Source organism: Nelusetta ayraudi, unplaced genomic scaffold (assembly GCF_046127955.1).
Source record: "Nelusetta ayraudi isolate G7.1 ecotype Tasmania unplaced genomic scaffold, CSIRO-AGI_Nayr_v1 ptg000143l, whole genome shotgun sequence".
In the NCBI taxonomy this organism is placed as follows: domain Eukaryota; kingdom Metazoa; phylum Chordata; class Actinopteri; order Tetraodontiformes; family Monacanthidae; genus Nelusetta; species Nelusetta ayraudi.
The window spans coordinates 390,161-408,176 of NW_027466193.1; the positions used below are offsets into that span (position 1 = coordinate 390,161).

Genomic DNA, 18,016 nt, shown 5'->3' on the forward strand with positions numbered 1-18,016 from the left:
ACAACTCATTTTTCTATTAGTTTACATGAAATTATGAATGAATTGATAACGAGTATGAAAGAAAAAAAATCGATGAAGTACCTGTCTTAATGTTCAAATAATCTTATAATAATCTTAGTATATTGTGCTGCAATTGACAAGATCAGTCTCACCAGTGTGGAATATAGGTCCTGTCTTTATAGTTGAACTTTAATCCCCATGTTTGTGAAAGTTACTTCTATTCAATTAGGCTTTATGCCCCCCCAAAACAAGCTGCTGCCAATGTCTTGATGTCAATTGTAATTACAAGCAAAAGAACAAACACAGTTTGAAACATGCATTCCAGGGTTTTCGCACCTATACTATCCACACAGTGCTCTCTTCATCAAGTGATTTTTGCTTGAACTTGTCAAGTTGATACTTGATCTAATACCCAAATAACTTGGGTGGAGTGATTTTCTTTGTTTTTTGTTTTTTTCCATCTTCAAAATATTGCTCAACTGGCACATTGAAAGGCAATCCTGGCCTGGTTAGTGTCAACTGCAACCTCACAGCACTGCCTCCGCCAAGTGGGCTGAGTGATGACGGCAGTGAGTGTTGCTAAATACAGCTTTGCATCACTTAAAAGGGAAAATTTGTGGCATGTAGAAAAAAAGATTTGCTCATCAGGGTATTACCCTTTAACTTTCTTTTTGCTATCATTAGCAGCTTGATTGTGCGTGCGTGCGTGTATGTTGACTTAAGATTGCAGTGCGTTACATAACCTGTCCGTCTCCATCTTTCCATTTTGTAATGTAATTCAAAAGCTTTTATAAATATATATTATGTGGAGTAAAAAAAAATACACAACAAATCATAATCATAGAAACTTTTATTATGATTGGTGGCACATTCACCACTGAATTCTATGACAACACAACATGGTATAGAATTATGCAAGCAGATAGTGATGTGTATTAAGAAAAAAAGAATAATGTTTACACATAGTGTCAAATAAACACGTCTTCACTTATTTACACAGAATCTTGTAACAAAGTGTTTTACTGCGGTTGGTCAGTCTGGCGTCTGGGAACGTTGTGCAAGGCTCCATTGAAGGGGAAAACAAAACAACTGGAGCCAGATTAATCCTCTTGTCGTCGACAAACATGCCCCAATGAGGAATGAGTATTTTTTATTTTTTTTGCCCATATTTGCCACGAACCACAAGAAGTTGATATTTGAATTGAGTTTTGGGTACAGTACATTGGCTGAATTGCAGCCATATGGTCATGTGTAGGCGAGTCGTGAGAGGGGGGCCTGAATGGAGCTCGAACAGCGGTGGAATTACTTCGCTGCTATTGTTTGAGAATTAAAAGTTATTATAGTGCAATTGCGCTGTACAAAGATTTACAGTCTGAGCAAGCGTTCTAGTCAGATTCTATTCAGAAAAGGGTCATTCATTTTATTTTATTGGATTTAATTTTTTTTGAAAATATTTCAATTGCCAACTTCATGCTTCCATTATATATACATAGAACAATATAGAAAATCAGTATGTGTTATATCATCCATCCATCCATCCATCCATCACTGTACTACATCCATCTGTCCCTGCTTCTTCTGCTCTCTATATGAAGAATGACTCTGTACAACACAGCTTTCTGGTGACTATGACTATGAACACTGTTGCTAGTATTGCAACAAATACAACTATTATAATAATGTGCCCAGAGTGAATGTCCTGCGTGTTTGGGGGAAATGAGCAGCCAGTTGAAGTCTGTTGTGGGACCTGCGTCATCAAAATCTCTCTATCTCTTATAAAGCACACGGTGTCACTGATATCTGGCAGCTTTATCTTCATTTCGCGCAGGACCATTAGCCATTCACTCTCGCAACAGTTAAAGGAGTTGCCACTCATGTAGATAGTAGTGAGGTGCACAGATAAAACATGGAGCAAAGAATGGTTTAAAGACACTAAATGATTATTTCTTAAGTCAATCTCCGTCAGAGGGGAACAGCTCAAACTTGTGGGCAATGTGTCTAAATTGTTGTGCGACAGGTTTAAGTGAGTCAATACTGGCATGCACGGTAACGATAGCTCAGCGCCGGTCATGTTCATTTCACTGATAATCAGTGACTGAAGGGTGCTTTGCAGGCCGTTCAGTGCGCCTGCTTGTATTTTCATATTTGGATTTCTGGCGAGGTTCAACGAAACCAAAGAGCTCCCCTGGAATGTGTTTGAATGAAGGATTTTTATGTTGTTTTCCTTAAGGTTTAGGTGTTTGAGCGTCCGCAACTGCTCAAAGAAAACACAGGACGTCTTGAGATTTACAGACTGAGTTGTTTGCAAGTTTTGCAAGTGGCCCATAGAGGCACAAGGCTGCACTGCGTTGTCTTGCAGATCCCATGTTTCTATTTTGGTTAGACCATTAATAAATAGTGGGGAAATCAACTTGAGTCCGTTACTTTGCATGTCGAGGTACGTCAGCGAGGTGAAGAAGAGCTGCCGATTGTCACCTGAGTCGTCGTCGCCTCTCACGTCCCACGTGAGGTTTTGCAGACAGTTGTGACTGAAGTTGAGGGTTTTCAAAGATGAGAGCACGCTCAGAGTCTCTAGAGGGAAAGATCTGAAGTGGTTATAGCTGAGATCAATGTAAACCAGCGGCATCAGCCTCCAGTTTGCATGCAAGTTATTCTTCATAACAAATCTTTCCTGTTTCATGTCATTATAAAGTGCATTGACTTCTACTATCATATTGGCCTCTGAGTCTAAGGCACCGATCATGTTATTTTGTAAATGAAGATACTTCAAATCGCTCATTTTTGGAACAATTGGGAAGTAAAGGAGCTTGTTGTGACTAAGATCCAAAGTTTCCAGCCTGTACAACTTGCTGTCCTCGTGTGTAACAAAGAACTCTATAGAATTTCCGCTGAGATTCAGGTGTTTGACATGGTTTAACTTGAAATCACAGATGAAGGCAAGGTTGTTTTTGGCTAAGTTTATTGTCTCCAATTTGCTGAGAGGTTCGAACGTCCCCTGCTCTATCACTGATATCATGTTGTTATCAAGAGCAACATACCTCAGCCTCTTACTTTCATTGAACAGATTTTGTGAAAGTCTTGTTAAAACATTACCGGTCATCCAAAGTTGATCGAGAAAGGGCTTGTTTCGAAGGAACCGTTCCGCTGCGTCATCACCCAAGGCGTTGACTGATAAATCCAAAGTCCTCAGTTGACTGATCGATTGGAGAGCTTTGCTGCTGCTTGCAAAGTTGTTACTCAACACATTTCTTGACAAGTTCAAGCCCTCAAGTCTAGTCACTGTTTCAAAAGCCCGCTCAGAAATGAGATCCAGCTGGTTAGAGCTCAGGTCAAGCTGCTCCAAGTATGGCAACGCAAGTGTGTGCAGCTGTCTGATGAAGTTGGTGGACAGATCCAGCCTTCGAAGCCTTGCATCCAAATCCAGAGGGACAGCATGGAGTTTGTGATTGCTCCAGGATTGACCCTAGGAAAGAAAAGTGTCCTTGATCGGTATAAGGCAGTGTCATCCAAATTCAAACAGTTCTGGCAGTTTTGTCATCTCCGAATAGTAAAAAGTAAAATGTTTTACAGAGCACAGCACAGTAATCATGATATATTTTAAATGACTGATTTGAAATATTTCCATACCTTTGGCCCATCAAACGCCAGCCCACTGAGACAGAAGCCACTGCTGTGTGCCCAGATGAGTAGGAGATGAGAGAACATATGTCTGACCATTCTCCCTCTCTGCTGCTGTTTCTGCTGCCGCACCACTGCTGTTGTCGGAGCTCATATACACACACACACACACACACACACACACACACATGCACGCACACACACACATGCACTCCCTCTTATAGACATGCTTCGTAAAAAGCTAGACAGAAACAGCTGTTGACATCAGATAGACGACACCAGTTCTATATTTTGACATGAAAAGGTTTGGCTGCTGCCATTTTATTTTCAAAGACTTTAAGGACCATTTGATTTTGATCAAAGGGGACTTAAACACAAATATGCTCATAAATCTGAGTTAATTGTGACAGCTTATACAAATGCAGTTCAGACTTCCAGTTTTTATTTTTAACAGGTAAGCAAAACTGTTGGTAGATGGTTGCTGCCTCCATTGATCATCATAAACCTTTTAAAGTATTTACAGAATTGGGGATTGTGTGTGTGTGTGTGTGTGTGTGTGTGTGTGTGTGTGTGTGTGTGTGTCAACATGGGGAAACACCAACTGAGTGGTATAATTTTACACCTTTGTTTGTTCCTGACAGTCTCATGGAAGCGGAAACCACTAAAATAGACGGGGAGGGAACAAATAAACAGACAGCGTGGAGGTTGAGCGGGAGGTAAACCCTGTGCAAGGTATAAAAAGACATGCGAAAATAGACTGATGACAGGAGGTGGTAGCGTACATAAACAGTGCCAGGGCACAGGGCCGGGTGAACACGTTGATATGCACATTTGGTCCTGTTAGATGGTTTTTAATAAGCTGTATCCAAAACGCTATAAGACAAATTTCCGGGTAAGTTCAGCACTAACCCTCAGATGACAAAACTGGTCCCTGCTATTTTCCTGCTCGTGTCACTCAGTCCCTTATCAACATCCTCTCATACAGCTCTGTCACAGTTTTGTACATCTGGAAACAATAAGCTGCGAGATACCATGCCTTGTTTCACTTCATCTGTATCAGCCCAAAAAAAGTTGACTCCGCATCCATGGTGATAATGGCGTTGGGCCTGTCTGGTATCACCAGTTCCAGCTCATCACCCTGACGCAGCTGCGCTATACCTTTAAGACACAAAAGAACAATTTAAAAACAATCCGAAATGAAAAATAAAAACTTGTACATCTCTGTCTCACTGGGCCAAAATTCCAGTCAAGCAACAGTTTGCTGGCTGTGGCGTAATACTTTTATCTTGTGGACCTAAAAGTAATACAATTATTTCGTCTGTGGACAGAAAAGGAAAACAAAGAGAGAGAGAGCAGGAGAGAGAAACAATATTTTCAGATATTTTCGTACAATATTTTCACTTCCTCACTAACCTGCAGTGTGGCATGTATTGCTTGAACCTGCAGCAGACATCTCCTGCAGACAATGCAAAAGCTGTGTTGATGTTCCCGATTTCATGGAACTCCACTTTTGAATAACATGACCCATCACTTTGTTTGGACCTTCGAATAAAACCTGTGAATCAAGTGGAAAATTCAATTGATAGTTGGAAAAAGTCAGATGCAATATCAAGTTCGTTATGCTTAGATTTCAGTGACTCAATACTTGTCCAAACACCAAGTAATAACCGTCTTCTTGGACAACAATTTTGTTTCCCCTCAGAGAAATTGCATTTCCTTGCTGCACAGAAATGGTCCAAGGGATCAGAGCTGTATTTCCTATGGGAGAAGGCAAGGTACAAAAAAATTACTATTCAGAAAAAAATAAAATAAAAACGCGTAGAATGCATAACTAAAACCTAAGAAGACAGTTCAGCCATACCTCTTATTTCTGGCTCACTGTTGCCTCTAGCTGTTAACGCCAGAATTGATGTTAAACCTGGCAAAGGAATAAACATAGAACTTTTTTTGTGTGTGAACGTGCTCATAGTCTCACTACTAGATTAAAGTGTAACTAATGGACACATTTTTCACTCTCGGCTTCAACCCACCTCCGTCACTGTTCTGCTCCCTTTTTACTCTCCTCAGAAATGTCCTCAGAGAACTGTGAGCTGTTTGAAAAGCACTCAGCTTTATGTCCTCAGAGAAAACATGCTTTGAGAGAAAATATATTATTTCAGCAAGTATCTAAATGGCCAATAATGGCATAAATCTCAGTAGTACAAGTCCAAGATGACTTTATCCTGCATAATCAGTGACATACCTCCCTCGTTTGAGACATCCTGTCCATTTTCCCATTGACTCGATCGGAACGTGGCTGATTCAATTGTAGAATTATGTCCCTTTGGAGACTGCGAATATCACCCTCTAAAACACTGACTCTGTGAACCAGGAAAAGACTAAGACAAAACATAAACACTATTAAAGGTAATAAGGTATTATAGAGCATTGCACGGCCGGTGAGACCAGCTGGCTGTCGTCGGCTTTGTCAGATGGGTGAAGTCACGCGTCAGTTAACCCCAGGAAACCTAAATGTTCTGTTTCAAAATTAGTTTCCAAATGAGGAACTATCTTCTCTCTGCCTCTCAAGGTGCACGTCATTTAGATTGCATTAAGATAACGGACACATTTTTAATGTGATGTGAAACTTGCAGATGAAGCAAAAAGAAAAAAAAAAAAAAGCCCTGCTTTTATAGAAACAGAGGCCCCACTCAAAGAACACGACTTGACTCATGTCGGTTCTATCAGAAAAAAACCAACCAGTTCCAGCCCTTTAAATCAGTACCACCTGCTTCAAAGAGTCAGAAGACAGACAAATGGGCTTCGACAGAAAATGAAACATTTTAATCCATCAATCAACTCCATTTACAAAAGTATATCCCATTTTATATACAATATGTACACGGACGTATAAACAACTCATTTTCCCACATGGATTCATTCATACGGCAACTAAACAATAGCACTGTAACAAAAAAAAATATCACTGATATTCTGCAGGGATGCTGTAGTGCAAAAGTGCGCAAAATATATAGTGCTGTTGCTGCGTGAAAACCTTCTAACTCCAACCTCCAAACCCTTTGTTTCTAAGCTTTTATCAAAGCCTGCACGCTTGCTTGAATTGGGTATTCATGTAACTTGTCACTTATTTTATAACCCAGGTGTGTATGAAGCTTTCGGAAAACCTTTCAAATCGCTTGTTGACCGTGATTGTAATCAGACTTGAGTATATTTTAAGTAGCTTGTGTGTTTGGAGATACAAGATGATCAAGCAACAGCACTTGAAAACATGTAAATATTAAGTATTAGTCAGCGCAGTGTCCTTCCTTGTTCCTAAGAGAGATGCCATCTGTGTTGACACAAAATGGAGACTTTAAATAGAAACCTTTGGCTTGAGGACTTCCAGTTGATCAGGCCTGATCCCCTTTCAAAGAGTCAATGTGAGGGGAAGCAGGACTACATTGTCCTTTTTTTTATACAGAGCTGTGAAACTGGAGAATCCTCTGGGGCATCTCTGGACTTTGTGAACCTTGAAGGTTTTTTTTTCTTTTCTCCCCTTGTTTAAGAACTCAGAACTCAGGCGCCGTTGCTTCTTCCGACGATGTCGGACAGTCTTGTGAGCTAGTTCTCGTGCCAGCACAGTGCATGACTGTTGTGTAGTTATCAGTTGTGTCCAGCAGATGGAGCCTCTCCAAGTCTGACGCTGCCCAGAAAGGTGGTGTGGTTGGTCATGCTGATGAGCGTATCCTCATACACGATGCGTATGGAGATCCTCTGGCCAGCGCGGAGGAGGCTCACCCCAGCCGTGTAGCAGGTATTGAACTTGCGCTGGCCGGTTTCGATGCTGCAGGTGCAGCGGAGGAATGGGTTGGAGTCGACCATCACCTCGTAGCTGGCGATGTCAGTGAAGTTAAGGTAGTACACCTGGAGGTACATGAAACAAAAATTCATAAAAGACTGCGAGGGATATGCGGAACAAAGGCACATGATACTGAAGGGCTTATTTAAATTTAAACCAGCTGGAATATGATGGGGGAATAAGTAAAGCTTTGATTTACAGATGTTCACATTTAGCCATGGAAAAGGGAAATCTCTGACTGTAGCTGAAACGCTTGATTCGTGCAAGCACAGCAGGCAAGTTTAACAGCACAATCTGCCAGTTCCAATAAATGTGAGCTGTGAATTAGAAGAGTTACGCCAAGGACCGTACTCACTTCTACCTGACTATATATGAAGTAGACACCATCCAGCAGCACCTCCAGCTCTCCAGAGCGAGAGTGCATTTTAAACACGCGGTGGTGGATGGAGACCATCTTCCAGTTCCTCAGTATGCCCTCAGAGAGATCTGAGCATTTAGGAGCAAAACAAAAAAGAAAAGCAGAGAGTCACCGTGACAGTTGGCACTTGGCAAAATCAACACCCTTAGGTGGCACAATGTAATATGAACTAGCTACCACTCAAACATTTAGCTTTTGGGTCAATGCAGGTCCGTATTAAAACATAAGCCTCTTACTGTATGCTAAGCCTATAATAAGTATCCAATTACTTTGGAATTACTGCAATCCGATAGTAAACACTGGTAACAACATTTAGCTTTGGAAAAACCAAAATTCAGTCATGAAGGCCTGATGGCGTATGACCCTATTCCTATTTCATTGATGACCATAACATTTCTATTCATCTGGATTTAATCCGTTTACAGTCTGTCTTCATATTATGGTTTGAAATGCAAGAAAGGGTTTATGTACATAAGTTGTGTTGCCGATTGGAGCGACCAGCAGACTGACCTTCTCTCACTTGGATGGTTGTCTCCTGCCCTTGCAAATGAACTACTGCAGGCTGTGAGACAGAAAAGGATATCTGGTGACTAATCCTGACATGCAGTGAGAGAAAGAGACTGGATTTTGCGTGGGATAAAAGTCAGCCTTTCAATAAGTGACATGCTCTACCTGGAATTCCATTGTTTTCGTCCTATCTGGAGCCCCTGCAACAATAAAAAGAGGGAGACTCTGTGAAATGGCTTTCAACAAAAAGACAGACAGTGATTCAAAGAAAGCAAATAACCTCATCGCTTCAAGATGCATCACTGCTCTCCCATACTATGTTTGACATTCTGCATGAGAAACTCTCACTGTGAAGGCAGTGAGTTCATCAATTATGTTAACTTGAGCCCCACGCTAGTGTGGGAAACGGGCTTCATTTAAGAAAATAGTGTAATCTAAGAACAAATCTCTCAACGTGTGGGTGTTCCTGAGACCTCTGACCCAAGACTTGGCTATCGCACTGCGTTTTTTGTGTAATTCCTATTTTAACTATTATACCTGCTGGGCCTTGAGTGCCTGGAGGTCCCTGTGGTCCTGGGGGTCCAGGGGGTCCTGCAGGCCCCACAGCGTTGCTACCCGGAATACCGGGGATTCCTGGGATGCCCGGTGGCCCCTGTGGACCCGGTGGGCCCGGAGGACCGGGTGGTCCTGGCACAGACCTCTTTTTTCCTGTAGGGGACATTGAGGTTAGTTGTTTTCCAGACACTTCTTACACTTGCATAAGTCAACGTTGTCATTCACTGTGAGGCATCACTCTTAAGAGACACTACACATTTTGAGGATATGGTGGAGTATTGAAGAGTCCATTGAAAAACTAGGTTGAAAAAAACAAAATTGCATTACCTTTTTTCTTTTCTTTCCTTTTTTCTCGCACTGTTGGTTCTGTAAGAAAGAAGAACAGCTTAAGCTGGCTTGTAACAATTATCATCTCAGGTGACGCCAACAGAAGGTGTCCCGTAAAGGCTAAATAAGGTGCTGAACTCTTGAGTAGAGGTACGTCAGTCTGTGGTATCTCCCTGTGTTGTAATTTGTAAGTGTGGTTTCACCTCCTCTGTATGAACAAGTGCCTTAAGCACTCACAGCCTGTGGAACTGGAGAAGATCATTAGAGAGATACTTTATCCTGCCAAAATCCTTTTCTTTGAATTAGGCCCAGATGGAGAATGCAGATGAAAGTGTGTCTACATGTGTGTGCGTGCATGTCCCCTTTACAACCATGTGTATGTGCGTGCATGCGTGTGCGTCTCTTAAGGGTGTTAGTGAGGCATCTATGTCAGCGGCTAAAAGACAAAATACACTTAGCGGATTGCCTTTTACAAGCACGTGTATGCGTGTGTGTCTTTTGAGGGTGTTGGTGCGGCATCACTGTCAGCGGCTAGAAGACAAAACACACTTAGCGTGCGTCCGCGAGTGTGTGTGTGTGCGTGCCCGTGCTTTGCGCGGAGCTGATGAACCCGTCTCTGAAAGCCGTCTTGCTACCCTCGTGTTTACCGTGCCACTCCAACTACAAAGGCCATTTAACCTTAAAACCTCACAGTTTGAGTCCCCGTTTGCACATGTGGCCAGTGTTTCTCCTCCAGCTAAATGACTGGATGCATCTGCATAGATTTCTCTTAACGAGCAGCCCTATCTGGAATCTGGTGCCCGTTAGGAGCGCCCCGAATGAGCACACACACAGTGACGTGCAAGCACACACACACACATGCGCACACACATCTAAGGCTGAGATTACAAAAGGCTTTGTCTGTGCGCTTTCAGCGTAGTGGAGGTCTGGTAATGATTAGTGTTTAGAGGCTCGGTACTTTACTGATTTATGTAGAAAGTCTGAAAGGTGAGTTTTTTCTTCTAATTTAAACACAATCACCAGCCCCCCCCCGACCCACCTCCCAGTATTCAGTGTCACGCCACAGTCATCGGCTTGGCTTGTGATCATGCTGCACTTGTTACTCTCAGACATGAGACTTCAAAGGCATCGCTTTTTTTATTTGCATAGCTCACATTCTAAACAAAAACTACAAAAGCAAACTCAGACACATCGGCCATATGGCTGTCAACTTAGATATTGATTAAAATAAATCAATTCTCGGGTTTTAATGGGAACCAGCAACGTCTCAGATGATGGCTTCTTTGAGAAACGGCCACCTACCTAGTCAAGTGATTGCATGTTGTGCAGAATACATGATTTAAATCTGTCTTTCTGATTGTCAAGATTTCATCGAAAAGTTGGATTCCACGGTCCAAAGCTACTTCCCTGACTGAGTCATGATATAGTCTGAGGACCTGATATTGCTTTGAGACAAGGGAAATCAATGTGGGGCTCGCTGTCTGTTTCAAATTGGTGAAACCCTCCCAAACTCCTTGTTGTCCTTGTTTGCTGTCCAAGTAATAATCAGTTCCATTCCGTTTACTTTCTTTCTCTTTAAACTCTGCAACATTATGTGGTGGGGTTGCTTTCTTAAGTAAGCATAACGCAATAAAAAAACCAAAACAATTCCACAAAATGTGAGAAACCGTGTACAAACTGTTTTTCCAAATCTAAGCGCCCGGAGCCCACCGAAACCCTCTTATTTACAATGTACTGAATAGCCTCCAAACAACAGTTAGAGAAGTCATTGCTTAACAGTCGACCAGGCAACTCAAAGGCCCGTGCTTAGAAAAGAGATTTAGCTGGAACGTGGGGGCAGTTTCTGTTATTTAATAAATTACATTCTAAATCTAAACCGAAAAGTTAGACAGGCGCGTGATTGTAGGAAATACGATAGATTTCAGGAACTGGACAGAAGACATGCCTGTTTCTGGCTGCCGGCTGGGACTCCGTTTCACTCGCCGAGTTACACCCCAGTCGTTTTCTGCGGCGTGGAAGTCGTTTTTTCTGCGAATCAATGTCTCCTGCCAAAAAGAGGAGAGAAAATGTTAGGAACACTGAGAAATTTATGCAGTGCAAAGTGAAAGATATGTAATGGATTAAGTTTTCCGCCAGGATACGTTTCATTAATTGAGGAACAAGCAAAAAAAGATAAAAAAATAAAGATTTATTTGAGAGCGACACCTTCATTGCAAGTTGCGCTTTCGTTTATGGGAGTAGATTTTAGACACTGTCGGGTAGTCTATTCTTCTATTGCTGAGTCTTTGTTCATCCCTATGGGACTGTAACCAATCCTGTAACCAAAGTCTTTTCATCTTTGCCACTGCCCATCACATGGGCACAGCTGCACTAAAATTCACCTTTTAAATACAAAAGGAGGACGTGAATTGTGGTTAGTCTGAGAGCAAATACCCATTCACATGGTACCGACTCCCAGACCTATTCAGAGGCAGCGTGAATAAGGAAAAAAGAAGAAGAAAAGAGTTAAAAGAAAAGATCTGATGTAGCTGACGTGATAGAACTCCAAAAAACAGGAAATGCTATAGTACAGTGGAAGACTGTTCCCATGGGTGAGTGATAGGTGGGACAAACCGCACGCCTGGGTTCTTGTGACTGGTTCTGGATGTTTGACCTTTCCATACACTCTTTAGGATCCACCCGCTAAGCAAGAGGCACACTTTACAAAAGCGAATGCGGTGTTTTCCTCTGTCTTTCTTTCCTTCTTATTATCAGTATGAGCAACAAGTCACCTAACCGTGGTGTCTAACTCAATTCTATAGGCTGAGCTCAAAGCCTTTGATGAAATCTTTGTCGCACATAGGAAACCCAGTACCAGTGGAAGACTCAAAGTCTGCTTCTGATTTACATTAGTGGCATCTTCAAAAAAAAGTGAGCGGCACCTTAGCGTGGATCAGAAGTCAGTAATTAGGTATCACTTACAGTATTTTTACCCCATCAAACTGCCCCCTGACAGACATTTTGACCTCCCTTTCCCACTTGGGGCCCTTTCTGGTTGAGTACAAGATGACATACTTCCACGATTCCATCGGCGACACTCTAGCAAACATAGTTGTTAAGCCCCTAACCACAAGAAATTTCCTTCTCCTTAAAGCAGTGTGAACTCCCATTGCGTCTTCATGCGGTTTTTAAGCAGAGCCGCCGAAGGACCGAGCAAGAACTGTGTTGAGAAAATTTCAGTCTCAAGTTTCTTCAGGATCTCTTTGCAGATGTGGGAATCTCTTCTTTCGTGAGTGATGAGTTGTATTATGTCAACCCCCTGCTGCCTTTGTAGGGCATATTCAAAGTCGTTAAAATCCACATCACCTTACTTGCTGCCAGCCATGTCTGACCTTATAAGCGCGGGAATTCCAGTCTGATGGGGGAATATGTGTTGGAACGGTTAATCGACTTGTAGACATCCAGATGTCCCTGCGAGCAGCAGCGGTTGCTGTTCATTTGGTGTGCAGGTGTCTCCACATCTCCTCACCAGCTGTTGGCATATGGGAGGCTTTTACCTCTCAAAGGATTCTGGGTGTTTGCTCGGGCATATGGTATTACACTTTTGAATGTTCTGAAACATGATTCTGCAGCCAATTTCTGGAGAACACTACGCTAAGACCATTAGAAATATTAAAAAAAAGAAAAAAAAAAAATCCAACACAAACATGCTACCTGCCTGGCCTCTGTTGTACCGTTGCTGTTGGTTTCCAGCTAAAGCTAAAGCTAAAACATTCCATTGTATGACTTTGAGAAATGTTTGCGCACTCTTATTTGCTTCGTTTCACTTCATTACAACATTTATAGCCTTAATACCCTTCAAAGGCATGCAGAGTTACAGTAAATCAGGATGACAGTGTGTTGGTATGTATGCCAAGTGCCAACTGTTGAGTAAACCATTCTTCTTGGGCGTAAGGGAAAAAATGCTATTAATTAGAGGGCTTTCAAATCTTCAAAGCAAGGGGCGGGCGAAGCTGTTGTGTGCTGAGGACACGATTCCCTGTTGCTCCTTGAGGATATGACTAAAATTAAGTCACCCCAGGGATGTGTAATTATGTTATCGCCTGACTTTCTTTAGCCTATTAACACTTACCATTGCAAAGGTTTGTGTCTAAAGCTATTTCTGCAACGGTTCACTCCACTTTGGGCTCGCCGACACTCTCAAGCTAATAATTAAATGGTGCCCAACACACTGTCAGTGACCAATGCATTTCCCCCCAGCGCCATTAAGTTTTATCCCGGTGGTTTGTGATAACATCTGTGCATTTGAGATACAATTCTGGGCGGGTGATTGTGATGACAGGGCGTTCCATATTAGAGAAAAAGGAGTGTCCTTACCTCACCCAAAGCTAGATAATGCTCTTGGAAAGTCCATGTGTTTAAAACAATAACTTTAATAATGTAATAACAGCATCCATACTGACATGTAAACAAGCGGTGGAACTCAGCCTAAGGGAAATGTTGCCTGTCAGCAGACAATCACAAATTGTTTTTGTTGCAACACTGCTGGTAAAGTGCATTCCAACAGAACGCTCTGAATGATGTCAGAATTCATTATTTTGGTAGATGTTTTTGGCTTTGAACTCAACTTTTACTGGGCGTCTACACCGTGAGTCTGTCAGGACAATTCCATCTTATATGGGAAAGTTTTCAGCCTCACGTCTCTGATGTTTCCACTGCACACACTGCTTTTTTTTTTTTTTATGACACTCCCATTCTTATTCATTTTGATACAGAAGCACAGTGCACATAATAATGCTTTTTAACTTACTACATATGCATTGGTCACAAATAGCGGGAGTTGGTGACAGCCCACGGTGGAGCCTTCAGAGCGCAATGCTGCGGAGGACGTTGTGTCCCATCAAACTGACTTTTTTTTTTAATAGCCGTTAACTAGACTCCAGATGTTTTAGCATCTGTTCTCTCTAAGACTTTGAAGGCACACATCAGAGGAGAAATTATTTAATATTATGGTTATATGAAAATGGTTGGGTGAGAATAAAGTTTGATCTAAACTTGCACTAAGAAATAGTTCTTGTGTAGATTTTTTTTTACAAGCCTTTGGACCGAGAGATAAGGTGAATGAAGTTCAGGCTCTGTTTGTGAGAGACAATTATTCATATTTGCACTGCATTACATTCAGGCATTAGACCCAAGATGTACGTACTCACACCTGGGAGGGGCGTTTTTTTTTTTTTTTTTTTTACTGTTGGGAACTGCACAGATCTGCTGGACAGCTGGGAAATTATTGCCTTGCTCAAGGGCATACCAACTGTGGTATGAAGACTGTTTCACTTCCCAGGAACGAATCATAAATGACCAGATCATCTCCCCTCATTAGGACCCAACTAGTTGGATTTCAAAAACATGTTAGAAGTTAAGTGGTATGCAATTTTTGGGTCCATGCCAAAAGTGTTGATGTTGATGCATATGCTTCCACTGCAGCAACTTTGAACTGTGTTCATGATGAGGTACTGTTGCACAAATCTCTAAAGATTCACTGAGGACTTAAGTGCCTGTTTAGACAGCAAAGTAACACTGTAGTGATAAATCTAACATTGCGGAAACCTGAGAGGTAAAATGTTCTTCGCATCCTATGAGGTCACAATACAAAATAGTCCAAAATTATGTGAACTAGACCAAGAAAATGTCATTGAAAGAATTGATGAGGTTAATACTAATAGACGAAAATCTGTCTGAATCAACAAATAAAATCTGTTGTCATAACACAATATCCAGCCCTGCCAAAGAGCACCCACGGCTGCCAATTAAAAATTATGCCGTTGTCATTTTTAAAATTAATTTTACCCATCATCTTCTCTATCTTCCCTAATATCCTGTTATCGGCTGTGCTCAAGATGTCATTTAGATGGCATTCAGATTTAGATGCCTCCCAGCTTAATAAAAATGTGTTCCACATTTTATTGGGTTTGCTGTTTATCGAAATTCTGACTTCTGTTTGACACTGATCACACTAGTGCAAAACTTGGATAATGAGAAGCCAAAACACTTTTTTTAATCATAGTCTTTCCACACCACTGACCAAAACCACATGACATGTGGATGAGCACGTATCAATGTTTCATTTGTCTTACAAGAAATTAACCTGTAGAAGTGTTTGTCCCTGTACCTGATTGCTTTTGCATACCATAGCTTCCTTCTATGACCTCGAACATCATGCTACATGTTAGTCTGCCCGCAGATCACATGAAATTTCACTGATACTTCTGAACTGCCTTTGATGCATTTCAATAAACATTTTTTTAGTTCTCCAAAATAAAAAAAGGTCTCTTCAAAGCACATTCTTAAAAAGCTAACAAGTGCGGGCGCTGTGTCCAAATGCCACATGCTCCTGTTTCTCCAACTATGTAAACTGTGGGATGTGTAATCAGAGTTGTTTAATGCAGACATCTGGCATGGACAGCATCACAGCACTGTTAAATATTTACAGCTGGGCCACTTCATGAAGCGTCACCATCTGGGTTGAATACGAGACCCGTCTTATTCAGCTCTAACCAGGGAATCCAAACTAAAATAAGCTTTGCAAAGGATTAAATGAATAGACAGAGCTTCCCACTTGTAAAAGGAAAATGCCACAGATCAAACATCAATACCGGAGGCTGATCTCGCTAATCTCTCACACAGAGTTATAAATGCCTCCGCTCGGAATAACTTCAAAATCCTGTGGGTCACCGTCAAGTTGACAACTCTGTACAACTTAATGCCCCGCAAAAGTCTCACACAGAGGATCGCTTTCTCTTTGAAAAGCTCGCACAACTGTCGACACATGAGCTAACTGAGCGGGCCGTCTGAAGTTGAGCCCGACACTCGGTCCCTTGGTGCTGATGAAATTAGGGATTGTCTGGAGGTGTTGTGGCGGTTGAGGGATAGTGTAAGCTGCTCCCAAAGCCACAGATAACACAATGAACATTCAATCAGCCCGCCGCCAGAAAAGAAAACACATGTGAGACGAGCCTGGCTCTGTTCCAAGCACCAACTGCCCATCGAGTTTCTGATGAATTTACATCACCCCTCAGGCTTTGCACCTGCTGGTATCCCAGTTAATTTTCCGTCCACCTGCTCCGTTACGTTCACTGACCTCCGTCTCAGTGGATCCAGCTGGGCAGGCTGCATAAATTTGAAGCATCAAACTCGGCCTGTTTAGGTGGAGCGTTGGAAGCGGGACAAATTGGGTTTGTGGAATTTAATTACTGCAAAATGTGGTGGATTCAAAGCCACCACGGTCCATCTTATTTGTTGCCACCTTTTCCATGTTGTAACGTGCCTAAATATGACGTGTTGGCCAGGTAACAGGTTTCAACTACCATACATTTGTGCGTCTCTTATGAGAGAGTGAATCATGCAGTGGGGCATGCCAATTGAAAACTTACAAAACTTTTCCCCTGCAAAGTGAACCTACAAGGGAACATGCCATAACAGAACCCGCATAGAGGACTTAACCTTGGGTGAGTGAATACCACCGTTCTGTGACGTTTCAAAGTAGGTGAAAGTACCTGACTCACATATTCATTTAGCGGAGATCAAGCTCGAGATAGCAAGCAAGCAAGCAAACAAGCAAACAAACAAACAAACAAGCAAACAAACAGAAAAACAGTCCAGTTGCCTCAACTTAACCCTTCTACACAAAAGCTGACCTGGACTACTGAGAACATTCACAGACGCATTCATTCAGACTTGCTCTATGTATACACATGCTTGGATGCTCTTACCTCAGGAGCTTGCACGCCACGGCTCATGTCAGCCTCCGACCGCGGGCTGCCGGGCGTCAACGCCGGGTCAGCCGGGTCAGTCCCCGCCAGTGTCAACACCGAGTCCCGCTTCTGCTCGATGATCTCCCTCCTGACCTCGGAGCGGAGGTCCATGTAGCAGACGAGTGTGACGGCGTGCAGGCACAGCGACAGGAGGAATAATCCCAGGAAGACGACGCTGCCGCTGCGGCTCCGGCACCTCTTGCTGCACGTGCACGGCGCCGCTCGGGGCATCACTTTGTCCAGGAAATCCTCCGCGGGCGAGTCGTCGCGTGCCATCGTCGGAGAGTTGCGCGCGAGCCAAGACGCTGCTCTCCCTATCTCGGCATAATCGTCCCGGTTGTCTCGCGCGGGCCGCGGCTATTCATTGACGTGTGGGATCATAGGTACAGTAGTGGCAGGTCAGCGCAAAACTCTCGTCGGCTGTCTGTAATAACAATGGGGGCCCGCCCACCCTGCTTGTGATTGGCTGAGGACAATTACGGACCCAGACGGTCCGGGGCAAGGGAGGCAAAAAAAAAAAAAAAATGAGCCAGCTGTGCCAGATGCAGTGGTGCGGCGACACCCACTGGACAAACCGAGCAACTGCAATCCCGTGTGGGGGGAATAGCGAGATTTTGTCGGCAGAATAAGGCACCGCGTCGCTCGGTCTCAGTTTGATCAGTTCCCAGCAACATCGGGGCAGGGAAACATCCATGGCGACCCTGCCCGGCTGATTTATGGCCCTGCTGCTGTTAATAACGGGAAGCGCCGGTCACTCGACATCGTTGGCACTGTTTATGCGTGTGTTGTAAGTGTTTTCTCACTGTGGACCGGCGATTTTTCAGCGGTGTACTTTGTTTGGCACGTTGTTATTTTTGTGGGTGGCACAGCGGAGCGGTGGTCCTGTGCGGGGGAAAAAAGAAGAAGAAGAAAAAAAAGGGTGGGGGGGTGGGAGGGCAAGCAGTCGCAGTGTTTCTCACACCG

At 43.0% G+C, this 18,016-nt stretch overlaps 3 protein-coding genes across 4 annotated transcripts; all 3 read right to left on the bottom strand.

Moving 5' to 3' along the window:
• Window positions 1–835: 835 nt before the first annotated feature.
• LOC142879720 (transforming growth factor beta activator LRRC33-like) lies at window positions 836–3,762 on the bottom strand. The gene is made up of 2 exons (XM_076013131.1): window positions 3,628–3,762; window positions 836–3,463 (listed from the first exon to the last, which is right to left on the bottom strand). The coding sequence occupies exons 1-2, from the start codon at window positions 3,715–3,717 to the stop codon at window positions 1,586–1,588; spliced, it is 1,968 nt and encodes a 655-aa protein (XP_075869246.1). The 5' UTR covers window positions 3,718–3,762; the 3' UTR covers window positions 836–1,585.
• Window positions 3,763–3,900: 138 nt separating this feature from the next.
• Window positions 3,901–6,118, bottom strand: LOC142879723 (tumor necrosis factor ligand superfamily member 13B-like). The gene is made up of 6 exons (XM_076013134.1): window positions 5,861–6,118; window positions 5,649–5,751; window positions 5,480–5,536; window positions 5,264–5,376; window positions 5,032–5,173; window positions 3,901–4,776 (listed from the first exon to the last, which is right to left on the bottom strand). The coding sequence occupies exons 1-6, from the start codon at window positions 6,044–6,046 to the stop codon at window positions 4,661–4,663; spliced, it is 717 nt and encodes a 238-aa protein (XP_075869249.1). The 5' UTR covers window positions 6,047–6,118; the 3' UTR covers window positions 3,901–4,660.
• Window positions 6,119–6,418: 300 nt separating this feature from the next.
• eda (ectodysplasin A) lies at window positions 6,419–17,488 on the bottom strand. 2 transcript variants are annotated; one of them, XM_076013133.1, is made up of 8 exons: window positions 17,012–17,488; window positions 11,209–11,308; window positions 9,264–9,302; window positions 8,919–9,089; window positions 8,547–8,581; window positions 8,385–8,436; window positions 7,818–7,942; window positions 6,419–7,521 (listed from the first exon to the last, which is right to left on the bottom strand). In XM_076013133.1, the coding sequence occupies exons 1-8, from the start codon at window positions 17,327–17,329 to the stop codon at window positions 7,261–7,263; spliced, it is 1,101 nt and encodes a 366-aa protein (XP_075869248.1). In that variant the 5' UTR covers window positions 17,330–17,488; the 3' UTR covers window positions 6,419–7,260. The 2 variants fall into 2 exon arrangements, with proteins under 2 accessions (XP_075869248.1, XP_075869247.1); XM_076013132.1 differs by having other exon boundaries at window positions 7,812–7,942; window positions 17,012–17,487.
• Between the last annotated feature and the right edge of the window lie 528 nt (window positions 17,489–18,016).